Source organism: Alligator sinensis, unplaced genomic scaffold, assembly GCF_000455745.1.
Source record: "Alligator sinensis unplaced genomic scaffold, ASM45574v1 scaffold991_1, whole genome shotgun sequence".
Lineage (NCBI taxonomy): Eukaryota > Metazoa > Chordata > Crocodylia > Alligatoridae > Alligator > Alligator sinensis.
In genome coordinates this window covers 993189-1006654 of record NW_005842335.1, presented here as the reverse complement: position 1 = coordinate 1006654, position 13466 = coordinate 993189, and the positions used below count along the sequence as shown (strand labels likewise).

Sequence of the window (13466 nt, the reverse complement as noted above, 5' to 3'; positions counted from 1 at the left end):
TTTCCCTCCTTTTTTCCCCCCACCTCCCTCCTTGCTAGTCGTGACTTCCCGAGGAAAATGTCCATGTCTCCTTCTTTTTGTAGGGCGTCTTTGTAGACGTGGGGGACAGGCTTACCAGCTTCATGCTGCTAACATCTCCAGCCTCCCACCAAGGCAACAAAAGTACGGGTGGAAATCACTGGACCGATGCTGCATTTAGTATTGCCGTAGGCAGGGAGCAGACGCCTCGGAGGAAGCCCTCGAGATGCAATTTGCTCTGTCGGCCTCAGGGCAGTCCGTCGGCTCTGCTAGGAGCGTTGGGTGTCCAGTCCCATAGGAAAGAGCGGCGCCTACGACGTTATTGGCCACCGTCACAATACGTATATGTGGTCAAACCAGAGAGTTACTAGACTCTCCCCCAGCAGGAGAGCACTGCACGCAGCTAAACCATATAGAGGGGACCTGCTGACCTCCTCCAAATTGCAAAAAAGCAGTGCTAACCTCACGCTCCGGTCGTCTGTGCGCACAGATAGGAGACAGGACCTGCACGTGCAACCCCCTGAGTCCAAATGAGCTCACGCCCCTGGATGCTAAAGTAAGCTCCTTCCCTCCGCAGCTCGGCACGGGCGCCCCAAGGTCATCAGGGGAACGATCTGCATCTCAAACCCGTCCCGCGTGCACCTGCTTGTACTGGCGAGCGGCACTGGCGAGAGAGCGCCTTCCCGTGCTTTGCCCCTTGCAGTCGCGCCTGGCAGCTCACGCGGCGGGATCCTCTCCCCTGCGGATCTGCTGAGGGCACGCTTCCAGAGGAGCTATTTTGGGCGAAGCTTCAGAGGAAACGTGGCCCCTTTGTGTTGGGTTTTGCAGAGAAAAGCCTCCGCAGGTTGTTTCCTCCCCGCCGGGGTCCCAGGATGTGGGTGCCGGATCCTCTCGTGGAGTCAGTGTGCGCCAGCCTGGGCTGATCTGTAGGGTTTGGAGAGGGAGAAGACGCGGGCGATCATCCCACGTGTGGGATGTGACTCGAGCAAGGCATGCGCGCTGTGCAGGTATTCGTCGGCTGTGACCCTACGCTCGATGTCTTCACCGAACCTGACAAAGCCCTCGGCTTGTAGCTCGGCCCTTCCTGCCCTGGGGGTCTGCTGTAAGCGCCCCCCACTTGATCCCCATCCTCCTCTTAATCAGGTGGCGGTGGCCAAAACGCCCCAGGCGCAGCCCTAGCAGCGTGGGTTGGAAAGGGACCGACCTCTTCTTGCTCCGTGACGCGAGGGCATCCAGCCTTTAATTGCTCGGGCCTCTGCAGCTGCCGCGCGCTGCACCCGGACGTCGGCCCTAGGTTTCTTGCACCGTTGCTGTTTCTCAGCTGTCTCCCCCGTACCGAGTGCCTGCGCCGTTTCACGCGGTGCATGCACGTTGCACGTTGCTTGCTCACGCGTCCCTACGGGCTCCCGGCGTGCCCAGCCTCTGCCGTGTTATCTTCCTCGCCTTGTCGGTGCGTGCATCTCCTCCGAGTTCAGCTCTGCTGCAAACCCTGCTGACGGGTTGGATGCACGGTGCATCCTAACCTCTCCTCACCTCGCCAAAGGTGGCTCGGCTAGGGTGAGGCTCAGACCCGAGGACCGGAGCTGCGCTTGGGCCGTCGCCGAGAAGGGGAAGATCTCGGACAGCCGCTTCTCGCTCCGTCCCTGGCTGCTCCAGCTCTCGTCCGTGCCAAATGGCGCTGAGCCGCGGCGCCCCGTCCTCTTGCGGACGCGGAGGGGTTGAGATCACCGGGTGACATCATTAGGGCGTAGGTCCTGAGCAGGGACCGAGCGCTCGCCGCGTGAGGCCTCGTCCTCCTGCATCCCCGCTCGGTCTCCTGCCTCCCGCCCCACGTCCACCTGGCTTCTTCCCCCTTCCAGCTCCATGACGAACGGGGTCATTCATTCCCATCGCTTCTGCGTGTGGGGCCTCTCCTGCCTGGCAGGGTTTCCGTAACGAGCCCGTCCTTGTCCGGGCCCGTTATCTTAGTTGTGCGAGCTGCCTCTGTCCAGGCCGATCCCCGCGCAGGCTCCCAAGCTCGCTTGAGCCATTTGCTCGCATGCGACCGAAAGGCAAAAGGCAGGAACAACTCTGCAAGCGGATGGGCTGTGCGTTTCTGTGCTCACCTGCAGGGGAGTAGCTTGGACATAGCAATTGGTCACTGAGATTTGCTCCTTGGGGTGATGGGGTCGACTCCCACCCGGGGTTAGTAAGTAGAGAAAGTCCTTAGCAGGCAAAGGAGATTTTGGAAAGGGAGAAATAAGAATTAGGTCCCCCCCAGCACTGCTTCAGCCGGGGTGAGCTGAATGTCCCTGGCAAAGCAGCCAGGACTTGGTGCTCGTGCAACAGCCGGTCTCCTGAAGGCAGGGATGGGATTTGCAACGAGGAGCAAACTCGCTGTGCAGCCAGCACCAGGGTTGGGGAGCCGGGGAGAGGGGATTTAGGAGCTGGTCACAGAGGGTGGGCTTGTGTGTTGTGGGCTGAGTGGAGGGGGCGCAGTCCCAACTCTGCGCGGTTGTACCTGGGGGTGGGCACGGCGTCCAGCAAAGCGGGGACCCGCCGCAATAGGAGATGAGCAGGGGATGGGGGAGGCTGGTGCTTGCCTTCACCCCGCGAGGAGGTGCTGGCATCCCCGTAGTGCCACGGGAAGGGGTGACAGCAAATATATATCGTGGGTGGGAGAGGCAGGAGGGGCGAAGCCAGGTCTCAGCAGGCCCTTTCCTGGCAAACAGCCTTCTAGGTTGTGCGAATCTATGGACGGACGATCATCATTCATGCAGCCCCTCTTCCACGGCCTCCAATCAGCAGCCAGAGAGACCCCCCAAAATCCAGCCCAACCTGCAGGAGCCTCCGAGCAATTTGGACAGGCCTCGCCCTCTGCCCTGCAGCCACGGTGGGCGACAGCCCCCCCACGCACACGCGTGTGCGACAGGCCTCCTTTGCACCCGAACGGTCAGGGAGCTTGCAGCATAACTTAAACGAGGCAAAAAAGAAGAGGGCTGGCTTATTCATTTGTGGCCCGCCCGCCAAAAAGGCCAGTGACCTAAAACCTCCGGCATCAAGCGCAGAAATTGCATGACGTTTAGGTGCTCGGAGGTCTTAGGTTCATCCCCCCCGGAGCCCATCCCCGTCTCCCTTTGCCCTCGCCAAACCGGCGCCACCAGCCCAGGGCAGAGACAATGATTCCCAGGCGGGCTCTTAGGAAACCGCGCGCCGAGCTCAGCGCAGGCGGGCTGCGAGGTGGGCGCTCTTCTGCCCGGCGTGAACCGTGGACACGCCGCCGCGCTGGGCATGTGCTGAGCACTAGCAATGGGGTTGCATCTATGTCTCGCATCGGGGGCCGTGGAGCGACTCTCCTGCCAGGATCCCAGCTGCAGCCCCGCGTGGGGAACACCGAGTCACGTAGGGGAGGTTTTCCTTGCAGCCGTCAAGGCTGGAGCCTGGAACGAGCGCTCGGATCCTGCTGTCCCTGGCCGGGCGCCCGGAGCAGGGCTGGTCCAGTGTCTTGCCAAGCAGCAGATCCACCCGGTGCCTGGGGTCTCTGCGCTGGACGGGCTCCGGGAGCAAATGGGCCCGTCCCTGCGCTGAGCAGCGTCGCCATGCCCTGGATCCCATCGGTTATCTCCACGGGGAAAATGCTGGGAAAGTTTAGCCGCAAATCTCCTGATGGCCAAGGTCTCATTTCCCCATGTGCCCATCAGGGTCTCGTTGCAGCTTGCTTTTCATAGACTCAGAGAAAACGAGGGTTGAAGGGACCTCAAGAGGTCACATCTAGTCCAACCCCTGCTCCAAGCAGGACCAGCCCCAACTCCATCATCCCAGCCAGAATTATTTTCCCCCCTAAAAAGAGAAGTTGGGGCAAGGAGTCAGCTCCTTGCCCTGGGGAGTCCAGGACCCTCTTGCTGCCGGTGCCAGGAGAGGGCTGGGTGGCTTGCAAAGCAGATCCGTGCCCCCCAGCGGCACTTCGACCGCCTTCCCCCATCCCTGAGGGCTGCCGGCTTGCACGCCCAGCCCCGGGGGCGCGGGGGGAAAAGCAGCCAGACACTTTTGTGGCAAATAAAGATGAGCAGGGAGGAGCGCGGGGAGCTGGGCAGATGTCAGGCACTTCCAGCACCCTCCTCCGCACGCAAACCCCGACCCCCGGTGCCTTCCCAGGGCTTCGCTCTCCCGTCTTGTCACCGGGAGGATGCGGGGCTTGGCCCAGCCGCTTCCCCGCTCTCCGGGTTTGGCGCGGGGACAAATTCCAGGTCTACGAAATTGCTTCGACTCGCTGTAATTTCTAAGGCTCGGGTCAGCCGCGTGCCGCCGGCGCCGCCTTCAGAAAGGACAAGGGATACGTAGCCGCAGCTAACTTGTTTCTCTCCTTTGCCCCCAAATTCAAGCAGGCCTCAAAGGGCGCAGAGCCTCGCGTCCTTCCACGGGAATGGGAGCGACCTCGGCACGGACGTTACCCGGGTTAAACGGGCCAAGGGCTCCTCTCTCCTCCGGGCGCTGGTTTTCGGCAGAAATGCTCTCTTTGGGTAGTAGAGCACCGGGTACGTCGTCCTCCATCGAAAGGGTCGGGTCTTGGTCACGGGCAGGATGCTGGACCAAGCGCGTTGATGGGGCTTCTCCTCCTCTCTGCCTCCGGAGACAGCGGTCTGTGGGGCTGACCCACGGGGGAGATGGGTTGGTTTCCTCAAGAGGACGGTTATTCGGCCGTACGCTCCTCTTTTCCTGCCTGGACTTCGAGTCGCAGCAGCAAAGAGCCCCTAACTTATTACAGGTGGCCAGGGTCTTTATTAAAGGGGCACATTTGCACCCCGCGTTTAGGTTTTGTGAATAGGAGCTTGCAGGCGCGATGCTAAGGACGGTTGTGTGAATAAGAAAAGATGCGGCGTCCGCCTCTCGTGGCAGCGCTGGAAACCCGGATGGCAGCGCCCCGCCGTAGAGATCGCTGAGACTCGCTGGGCCTCCTGTGGGGGCGGCGGGGAAACCCCGGAGGCCACCCCCCCGCCGTAGAGATCGCTGAGACTCGCTGGGCCTGGCAAGACGCAGGCGGGCTGCAAACAGGCTGCTCTCGGGGTGCTGGCGCTGATGCTCAGTGGGTCTCCGTGCCGTGCGTGAAGGATTTTGGGGTCTCCTCGGGTTGCACGGGTTCAGCGCGGGGTGCAAACTGGGATGGGGACGATGCTCCCGAGGTCCCCAAGCCTTCCCGAAACCGGGGCACGGCTGGCCGTGTGTGGACAAGGGTTCGGCCAAACCAAAGGCGCGTGGTGCCACCTCCTGGTCGTTTCGTGGATTGCTCCGCCGTCGCGTCGTCCCGGTGCCGATAGCCCCGGGCTTGCAAAAACCCCTCGGTAGAAAATAATCCCCCACCATCAGCTCCCCCCACAACCGCTAACACCGAACCCAAACTACTTCTTCACCTCCCGTCCGCCGCTCTCCGGCAGGGTCGCCGGTCCGTCCAGCGCTGCTCCCCGCCAGAAGCGCCTACTTCGGTGCGGCGGTGAAAATACCCCCAGTAGTTCCGTTGATGGGGTTTTGGGGGGGCTTGAGAAGGATCAGGAAATAGTTCTTGCACTGGAAACAGCTGTTGGGTCTTTCTCGCACCCTTAGCTCAGGTTGGGGGTGGTCGCCCAATTTCAGTGAGTCCTTTCGATAATAAGAGGCGCAGCCTGACGGGCCCAACGCCTTGTATTTCTGCATGAATTGTTCTGGGCCCCGTTTTCCTCTGGTCCCGCGCTCGGGCGGTTTCTCTGTCACCAGCGGAGGTGCTGCCAAAGCATCATCGCTGGCCTTTTGGGAATGTATCGCAGGGGGTCCTACGGCCTCCGGAGGCTAGGACTTTATTCAAATTTAGACCCCAAGATAACTCTCTTTTACTCCGGTGGCTGCATGAAAGGTCACAAGTCAGCTAAGTATAGGCTGTCACCAACTCGCTCCTATATATAACCGCTCAGGAGGCTTGACGACATCCCATCTGTTAAAGCCATACTGGCCAAGGGATCGCGGCATCCAAAAGGTCTCCCGATATATTTAGGGGCAACTACAATAAGTAAAGCGGCAGCTCTGTTCCCGGCAGGAGCGTATCGGGGCTAGGGGAGCTCGTTAGCACTCGGCGCCGTTAATATTGGTGCTGGAAGGTAGGAATTTAGACGGCGCCGGATGCCGCGGCCCTGCGGAGAGCGTAGATATCCTGCGCGGGGAGCTTGCAGCCACCGCGGACGTGCAGCCACCTCCGAGCGGGGACTCAACCCTGTTCTGCATCAACCGTGCTACCCAGGAGGTCTTAAAAAGACAGCCATCCTCTGGTAGTTGAGCCATGGTAGGAGTTGGCCATCTCTGCCAAACTCATGGAAGGGCAAAGGTCCATCCCAAGACTTGGTAGCCTCTCAGCCTAGTGGGATGGAGGCTTGCATGACCAACTCCCCAACTTGAATGGCCATTGCCCGTTGACAGTAGGGTCAACCACAAATGCCCTATGGTGGGTAGGACCTACGGGTAACTCTTCTGCTCTGCGGCAGATAAAATATCCTTGTGCACCACAGATCCCGTGGGTGCAGAGACCATGCATATTATTTCACCGTAATGACTGGGGTGGCCTATATCTGCAGCATGCAGTCCAGTGTCCAGAGAGGTTCGTTCTTGTTGGAGCCCTGTGTGGATGCTCCACGCGACGAAAAAAGGGGCTGACCTTTCTAGGAAGGGACACAGAGTCTTATGTGGGCTTACGAAGCAAAGTGGGGTGCGTAAAGCTGGCAAGCAGTGGGTAGACGGGGCCCCGCGTGCTCACGCTGCACCCTCCCTTTCTCCCTCCAGAGAAGGAGTCCCGAGAGCATGAGGAGCCGACCACCTCGGAGATGACGGAGGAGACCTACGCGCCCAAGGGATACCGGCCCAAGCACCCGCGCCTCTCCGAGCTGAAGGCCGAGGCCCTGAAGAAGGACCGCAGGAAGAAGATGACTTCGAGCAAGTTTGTCGGCGCGGCGGAGAACACGGCGCACCCCCGGGTTGCTGCCCCCGAGCTGAGGCCAGAGTTTGAGCTGGTGAGCGGCCTTAAATCTTGCGTGGGCCCTTTCCACTGCATGCCTCCTTCCCTTCCTTGCGTCCTTTCCTTTTCTCTCTCCCATTTTCCGTGCACCAGTAGAGAAGGCTTGGGCTGCTCCGGCGCCTGGTCTACTCGGTGGGAAGAGCAAGCTGGAAAGCACAGAGCTGTGTCCCAGCCTCAGCCTGGGGGGTTCATCCCTCCCGGGTGACCCCGGATGGGACGGGGTGTCTTCAGGCCGGTTGGGTCGGGACGGCGGGGCTCACCCTGGTTGTCACCTCTCGGCAGGGTCCTTGCCGCAGACAGATGGAGGCGTCGCTGCAGGAGCTCAAAACTAGCCAGCGGATGATCCCCAGAGCCGTGCACCTTCCCAACTGCGACAGGAAGGGTTTCTACAAGAGGAAACAGGTAGCGTCTTCACCGGAAGCCAATGCAGCCCCGTTTCGGGGTCCGATTCGGGGGGGGGGTAACCCCCTGTATCTCAGGGGGCACGAATCTGCTAGAGCTGGGATCTAGAGCGGCTCCCAGGCCCTTCGGGCAGCAGTCGGTGGATAATCACGGCAAAACTCTGCCGGTTGTCCAACGCGCTGGTGCCTGAGATGGACAAAATGTCAGAGAAAGGAAGGATTGTTTTCCTCCGTTTTCTAGCTGGGAAACTAAGAGCTTTGCTCGCACGGTCCCACTCTGCAACCCTTTGTCCATCTCCATGAGCGGCCCCTTAGCTCGCCCCCCGACCCCGGCTGCAGTCCAGGCCGCCCTCGAGCAAGTCCCCGCTAGCCTATCCCTCATTGCCGTCTGCTTTAACTGCATTCAACTGCAGAAATGCACGGCAAATGGAGGCAGACAAGGTTCTTTGGATATATCTGATATGTTTGATTAGACCCGCTCAAATCGTTGGAAAAATTCTTCTCCGCAAGCTTTCGGGTATCAATCCCCTTTGTCTGAAAGCTTGCAAAGAAGTTTGCAAGCTTGACAGCTTGCAAAGAAGTTTCCCAATGATTTGAGTTGGTCTAATCAAAGATATCGCATTTACCCAAGCAACCCGGTCTGCCTGTGTCCTTAGACCAACACGGCTACCACCTGCACCCCGGACTAATCGAGGGAAATCCTTGTGGTAGAGACACCCCAACTGACTTAGTGTCATAGAAGAGGAGGGTTGGGAGGGAGCTCAGGAGGTCACGTCTAGTCCAACCCCCTGCTGCAAGCAGGACCAGCGCCAGCTACATCATCCCAGACTTTACCCAATGCCACCAGGCAGAAATTGGTCTCAGGTCTCCCAAGTCACCCTTGCCTGAAGGACTGCTTGCAGGTTCCTCCCGTGCGCGTTCGCCGTGCCTTTCTCTGACGTCTCCCCGCGTCTCTCCCCAGTGCAAGCCGTCCCGAGGCCGGAAGCGCGGGCTGTGCTGGTGCGTGGACAAGTACGGCCTGAAGCTGCCAGGGAGTGGGTACGTGTCTGGAGACCTGCAGTGCCACCACTTCGACAGCAGCAACACCGAGTGAACCCCCCGCTGAGACCTCCCCGACCCCCGTGCCTCCCCGCGCCCCGGACTCGGACTCCTTTCATCTCATTTTTAAATAAAAAGAAACAAGCTGAAGAACCTGAGAACCTTGGAATCGACAGTCCGTCCTCGACCTCGGCGACGGCGGCGACAGAGACTGACAGAGGACAGGAAAGGAGGAGCAGAAAGACAAGCCAGTGGCTTCCTCCACTCCTCATCCCTGCTCCCCGCGACTCCCCCGGCCACGGCTCCCCGCTCCCCGCCGAGGAGCGGAGCCAGCACGAGCCTGTAGGAATTGCTCGAAAGCACTTGAGTTGGTGTTTTGCTCTTGTGGGTTGCTTTGATTTTTTACTATTCCTTCATTTTTTTATTTTTTGTCCCGGATTAGCTAGCCGCTTCCCCCTGCGGTCTCTAGAGAAGACGGAGGAGCCCCGCCACGAGCAACACTCCCACTCCTTCCACTCGAGTCCCTTCTTCCCCTTCCTCTCTCCTCTGCTAGGACTTGAGTGGCTTTGATTTTTCTCCTCCTCTCTATCAATATATCTATAGCCATAGATATATGCAGATTGCTGGGGGGTCATAGATAGCCTTTTATATACCTTTTTTTAATGGTTTGCCTTATGCGAGGGAGCAGGTCAGCGACGCGGACACCAGCCAAATGTATCGGTAGACTTTTGGAAAAACAACCCCGCCTTCCCGATCCCTCGGGGGAAAGGGGTGGTGTCCCTTAAGCAGGAGATCGTATTTCCTGGCATATGTGACTCTGTTGAGCTGTTCTCCATCAGCGTGGGGACGTCTGTGGTCTGTCGCCTCCTTGCAAAACTGGCCCCCGGCCCGAACGCCGGTGCCTTCAACTTCAAGTGCAGAGCCATTCCCTCGAACCATCTCCCGGGCTTGTCGCAGACAAACGTCCCTTGCAAATCGACCGCGACCGTTCAAGCCCGTGCATTACTGAAGGGGTTGCGGGATCGGGGCGTTCCTCGGCCACCCCGGCACCATTTGTGTCACGACGATGATGAAGATGAAGACGGTGATGGAGAGAAACTAATGACATTTTTAATTGCCCATCCAAATAGGTGTTTGCCCCAGGCCAAGATGCTGTTTCAAGGCTGGCGAATGCTACACACCCATGCACACACAGATACGTGCAAGCCCGTATCTATTTTTTTCCCCAGTCCAGTGTTCAGACACCCCTTTCAAGGCTCCTACAGACGGTTTCCATTCGCTCCGTACAGTCAGAGCCCCCCCAAGCCCAACCCGAGCAAACCGGGGGCCCTCAGGGCATGTAAATCCAATGGACTCAAGCTGCTTCTCCAGGCTTAGACAGACCGCGACGTCCTTGGGACTCTACTTTTCTTCTTGACTCTTGAGACCGTTTCTTTTATTTCACCACGACAAGGGTCTTGGCTAGGTTTGCTTCCACAGAGATCCTGCAGGAAATAAAACAGCCCTCCAGGGAAAGGAGCAATGGGCTCAATCCTTGCTTTGGAGACCTGCTAGCGATTAAGAAACCTCTCCCTGTTGCTAGCTGTCTGAGCGTGCAGACACGCACGTGTACACGAGACAGCGACCGTTCCCTCCCAGACGAGGATTGCCGTGCGGCGGGCCGGGAGCACGGCCGGACAACGCGCTGACACCCGGCAGAAGAAGGATGCCCGCTGCGAGCGCAGGTCAAAGGGAACCGGCGAGCCTCCGTGAGGGATGACAGCTTTGTGCTAAAGGGACACGGGTCCAGCTCTGTCTCCCTCCCGCCCTGGACCTAGGAGGCAGCTTCTCTTCTGGTTTCACTCTGGATTGCATTGGCGCGGGAGGTTGGGTGGAGGGGAGCAGAGGAGCGGGCTGCTTGGCGAGTCCCGGGTGTGAAACAGGGCTGCCCGGTGGCCTCGAAAGGCCTCGTTCTCCGGCCTTGGGGCAGAAGGATTGAGGAGGCTTTGAACCATGCTCCTTGTTCCCCGGTGCTACGGAGGGTCCTGCCAGGCCTCCAGCAGACCGTGAGAGCGGCCTCCGGGCTGCTCTGCCTCGTCCTCTGCAAAAAAGCCTCGTGCACCGTGCTCCGGTCCATCTCCTCGCCGGCTGGGCGTATTGCACAGCGGCCTTGGAGGTTCCCTGAATTGGGGGGATGCTCGAGGGGGGGCGCTTTTTCTGCACCTGCAAAGACCCCTCTCTGCCGCTGCGCTTGTGTGAAGGGTCCTTAGTGTCACTGGGATCAGGACCAAGCCACGTGAATAGCAGAGAGGAGAAAAATGGCAAGAACACCCCCCCGACCCATCTCCATCACCAGGGATGGAGATTTCCTGAGGGTCTCCCTCCTGGCTGTCACATCCACTGGGTTGCATCCAGCAAGGTGCCTAAACCGCTGCACACCAGAGAGGCTGGTTGCCACGTACAAAGCCAGGGCCTAGCTCAGCGTCCGCCTCTCCCCCCTACAAGGTGTGGGGCTGTGCAGATCCGGTCTCCCTCGGTGCCGCTTTCCCTGCGTGCATTGCCACAGGCATCTCCGGGGTCAGAGCAGGAGTTTTTGGGTGGTGACAGAGGGTGTTGGAGGGGATCGGGGATGCCCCAGCTTGGCAGCGGTGGGAGAAAGTGTGGGTGGCTTGGAAAGGGGTTGAGTAGTGGGGCAAAGAGGAAGCCCCTCCTCGAGAGAGGGCCGTGCCCCAGGCATGACGGCGTCCCATGGGTAGGCCTTCCCTTCTCTCTTCCTCCGACTGTCCCCACGAGACCACTCTCGCCTGCCTACGGCCAGTACCACCCTCGTCCAAGACGCCTCCTTTTCCCCCCTCTCTCTCGTTCTTTTCTTTATCTATCTATCTATCTATCTATCTATCTTTTTTTTAATTGTATTTTATTTCTCAAAACTTGAAAGCCTTTGGCTGCATGGGGAGGATCCTGCCTGGTCTGGCATGGGGTCGCGCTGTGGTTGTGGTCAGGGGAAGGCAGCGGTGTGACTCCCAGCTGTGCTGGGACCCTGTAGCTTTTGTCCCGAGACCGCTCCGGGACGCACTTCTGGGGCCTGTTTGAGGCTGGGCTTGACCCCCAGGCTCTGGGTCGAGCCCTGATCCTGACCCCTGCCTCTATGGGGTGGACTCTTGCAAGGGGCGGAGAGCAGGATGCGTCCCTCCGACTGATGGGCAATAGGAAGTGGAAATGGAGTCTGGTCCCTAGACCAGAAAACGCAGGCATTAGCCAAGAAAAACCACCCCCGCACCAATGTGTGCACACGTGGGTGCACGCAGGTGTGTCCCCAGGTAACCAGTGCTCTCTAAGAGGTAGCTGCCACCTTCTAGCCCCTTGGGAGTCTTCTCCCCCTCTGAAATCAGCCCACAAGATCCTCTGCCCTGTGGCTCGGGCTGCAAAGCCCATCCGTGTGCGCGGTGCTGCCCGGGCCAGCTTTGGCCCATTGAAAATACCCGGCTGCTTTTCAGACCTGGGAAGGCTCAAATGACCTGTTGTGCCGAGCTCCCGGCGCGTGGGTCTGCAAGGGGCTGACAGTGGGTTTGTCCGCACGCAGGGGGGAGACCCCAGGAGAGGCAGCACCGTGCGGCCAGTGGACCTGTGCGCACAGCTGCAGGGCTGACTTCTGCCGAGCGAGGGGCATCCGTGGTGCACTGACCACGTCACTCCCCGTGTTCGAGCAGCCTCTGCCCTCCGGTTTGCTATGGGAGGGATCACAACTCCCCTCGGTCTCCTCTGCCTCCTTGAGGAAGGCGTCCCATGCACCATCGGGGGTCTTGCACGGGGAAAGCCGGTGCCTGCCTTGCCTTATCCTTCTACCGCTGTGCTAGCCAAAGAGCAGCCGGGCGGGCGGCAGCCCGAAGGAAGGGCTCCCTGGGGTTCGGACGCATCGGGAACAGCCTTTCCAAGCAAGGGGGTGCAGACAGCTCCTCACCCGCTGGGTTACCCCTTGTCTGTGCTGCAGCGGACACTCTGATTTTATTTTTATTTTTTTTTTTATAAAAACCACTAGTACAAGAGCATTTTGCACTATTTCTCCTCCCTCTCTGTCCTGCCCCGCCTCTCTCTTTGGTGGTTTTCCTCAACGGCGTGCGTATATTTAAACCCTCGACAATTCACCTCGATTCCAGACAGCTGTCCTGGTAAGCAGCAGCTCGGCTCACCACGTGATGCACTGCGCTGACTCCCACCTGCCCCGCCACCGCCCGGGTACCGTCCTTCCACCGTACCGTTATAGCCCATTATAGCACAGTTGTTAACACACCGGATTTGGAGGTTCCTGCCTGGTTTTATCTTTAAGCAATACTCACTACACATTTTTACGGTAGCTCTTTATAGCTTTACATACATACAGTAGCTCTGATTTCTTTTTTTTTTTTTTTTTTTTTTTTTCATTAAATGGAAAATTTTCAAACTCTTTTTTTTTTTTTTTTTTTTTTTTTTTCAGTAAATGAGAAATATTCATAATCTTACTGGTGGAGAAAGAAAAAAAAATTTAAAAAAAAAAACAAAAACCACAAGTTTGTGAAAAACAGACCATGGAAGAGGAGCGCACTGCTCTGTTTTAGCGTTTTGTACTTTAAAAAAAAAGAAAAACAAAGAAAAAATCTCACATTTTATTAAAAAAAGTGACGATCGCTGTATACTATTTATTCAACTTATAATTTATGTTACTCTTTGATCTTTGTCTTTTCTCATGACAAAGCATTTATTTAATAAAGTTATGCATTCAGTTAGCTTGTGCGCATGTGTGTGTGCATGTTCCCTCCGGACGGGTGGGGAGGGGTCTGGCTGGACCGGGAAGACATTTGGGGAGGGGAGGAAGGAAAGAAATCAGCCAGCCCAAGAGTGAATGTAGGGGAGAGTTTACGGGCCTTTACGCGTTGAGGTGGAAGCCAGAAAGAGCACGTTTCTGGGGGCAGACAACCGCAGCTGCGGGGTGGCCTGGTCCTTTGGTGACACGACTGGGACTGATCTTTCTCAACGGGTGT

The 13466-nt window shown here is 58.2% G+C and overlaps 1 protein-coding gene across 1 annotated transcript in view; it reads left to right on the top strand.

Annotated features, from left to right (window-relative positions):
* Positions 1-12874, top strand: part of IGFBP5 (insulin like growth factor binding protein 5) — a gene marked incomplete at its 5' end in the record, with an annotated part of 23426 nt that extends 10552 nt beyond the window's left edge. The window contains 3 exons of the mRNA XM_006028696.3: positions 6799-7025; positions 7313-7432; positions 8393-12874. Of these exons, the coding sequence (XP_006028758.2) occupies positions 6799-7025; positions 7313-7432; positions 8393-8524 (479 nt within the window). The remainder of the gene's footprint in view (positions 1-6798; positions 7026-7312; positions 7433-8392) is intronic.
* Between the last annotated feature and the right edge of the window lie 592 nt (positions 12875-13466).